This window comes from Mercurialis annua, linkage group LG3 (assembly GCF_937616625.2).
Source record: "Mercurialis annua linkage group LG3, ddMerAnnu1.2, whole genome shotgun sequence".
Taxonomy (NCBI): Eukaryota; Viridiplantae; Streptophyta; class Magnoliopsida; order Malpighiales; family Euphorbiaceae; genus Mercurialis; species Mercurialis annua.
The window spans coordinates 66206674-66208506 of NC_065572.1; the positions used below are offsets into that span (position 1 = coordinate 66206674).

Below are 1833 nucleotides of genomic sequence, written 5' to 3' on the forward strand. Positions count from 1 at the left end.
GGCATTAAGTTATAATTTGATTCTGATATTGAAAATAACTAACTGCTATAATGCATGTTCAACTAATGCAGCTTGTATTGGATATGGCCACCTACTTTTTTCTCTCTTCAACATGCATATTTTTAAAGCAAGAACCTAATCTTTTTTTTCACCTAATTTTGTATAGAAGCTCTAATCTTGCGGTCTTCCCCGCTTCATCTCTCTAATCTCAATGCACAGTAGACTCTAAAAACAGAAAACATTGAAACATAACTAAAACATAAAGTTTCGGAACTTAGAAGCTTTGCGGAAACGAAAATGAAATGCGAACATAGAAATCGGCAAATCAAAGATTATACTTAATGAATTGATTGAAACAAGGAAAGCAAATTGAAAAGGAAAAAAGGACGAAATTCCCTCAAGGTTTCTTGAAAGATTAATAGCATTACTTGAAGTTTATATATATTACAATCTTGAAAAATAAATTCAAAAAAGAGCCCACTTCTTGAGAAGTATTATAATTTTTGTGTTTCCTGGTTCCTTTTTTTTCCCCTTCACACAACAATCATTAGTCAAATTCACATCAAGAACTCATAATCTTGATCACTCTATATATTTTTATGTGTGTTTTAATTTTGTTTTCTAATCTTAAAAACTCATCGACGATTACTAGAATTAGGTGGAGAATACTCACAAACAACCTCAGTTTCCACTTCTCTTCTATGGAAATTTCTATGGCAGCCACAAGCAGCACAGAAAAGAGCACCATGACTACCATCTTCTCCACTAGCCATGAATTCTCTGCAACCATCAACAGCATATCCTCCCATATTCGCCGCATGATTCTTCTGACACTCTACGTATCTAACATTTCTCACTACTGAAGATGAAGTAGTAGAACATCTTCCATCTCTTTTTAGTACAACTTGGCGTTTCTTCATCATTTGTTTTTTTTATCAAGAAACGAAACCCTAATTAACTAACTGTACTCTGTGTTTATATAAATGGGCTTTTGATGAATGGCAAGAACTTAACCAGATTTTGACTGGATTGAGCCTGGAAGGCGAATCCCAAAAAGGAAAAGAAAAAAAAAGAAAGCGATGAAGTAGGGTACTTTTGTGTGTATTGATGGCTAACCCTAACCCTAGCATATGTATTTATAAGGCAAATTGAATTTATTTAATACACATATATATTATAGTCAGGTAAAGTTTTATGTGTATAAAGTTTTATTTGATAACGATGAAATAATATTGAACCAGAGGGATACAATTTAAAAATCACGATATATATGTGTAAATAAAATATAATTATTGATAAATAAATTCAATTTACCAACCCACTAGCAAAAAATAGTAGAAAATTGGGCACTACATTGCAGACTTATTTTACCATTAATTTCGTGTCTTTTGGCTCATTAAAGAGGGCAAAGATTCACTCCCATTTCATCATGTCAGCAAATCACATTTCACCACGTCACTAAATTGGGTGGCACCCTCCATTATTTTGCCAAAAAAGTAGATGAGCTCATGAAAGTATCTTAAAATTATGTCACATTATTTCTTGTGCAATTTTTGAAATTAACCTTTCTTTTTCATGTTTGTTACCAAAATCAAGAACTTTAATATTATTTCTTGTCATTACACGAACACATAAAGAAAAATGAAACCCTAGAATGATCTTTGGTAATGATATTTCAACCGCCTCTCTGAAGACATTAAGAATGGCCCAAAAATGATGAAGAAAATTTTGGTTTGTGGACGAAAATAGTGATTAAAATTGTTAATGTGTGATAAATTAGAGTGGGTCCAAATAGATGCTAAAAAGGCAGATATGACCCCTCCAATGGAACTG

The 1833-nt window shown here is 32.3% G+C and overlaps 1 protein-coding gene across 1 annotated transcript; it reads right to left on the reverse strand.

Annotated features, from left to right (window-relative positions):
* Positions 1-385: 385 nt before the first annotated feature.
* LOC126671648 (mini zinc finger protein 3-like) lies at positions 386-1129 on the reverse strand. Its single transcript, XM_050365431.2, has one exon. It carries the CDS (start codon positions 921-923, stop codon positions 636-638), a length of 288 nt encoding a protein of 95 aa, XP_050221388.1. The 5' UTR covers positions 924-1129; the 3' UTR covers positions 386-635.
* Between the last annotated feature and the right edge of the window lie 704 nt (positions 1130-1833).

Excerpts from the sequence above, each read along its gene's own strand:
- LOC126671648 (XM_050365431.2), bottom strand. The coding sequence starts at position 923 with ATGATGAAGAAACGCCAAGTTGTACTAAAAAGAGATGGAAGATGTTCT.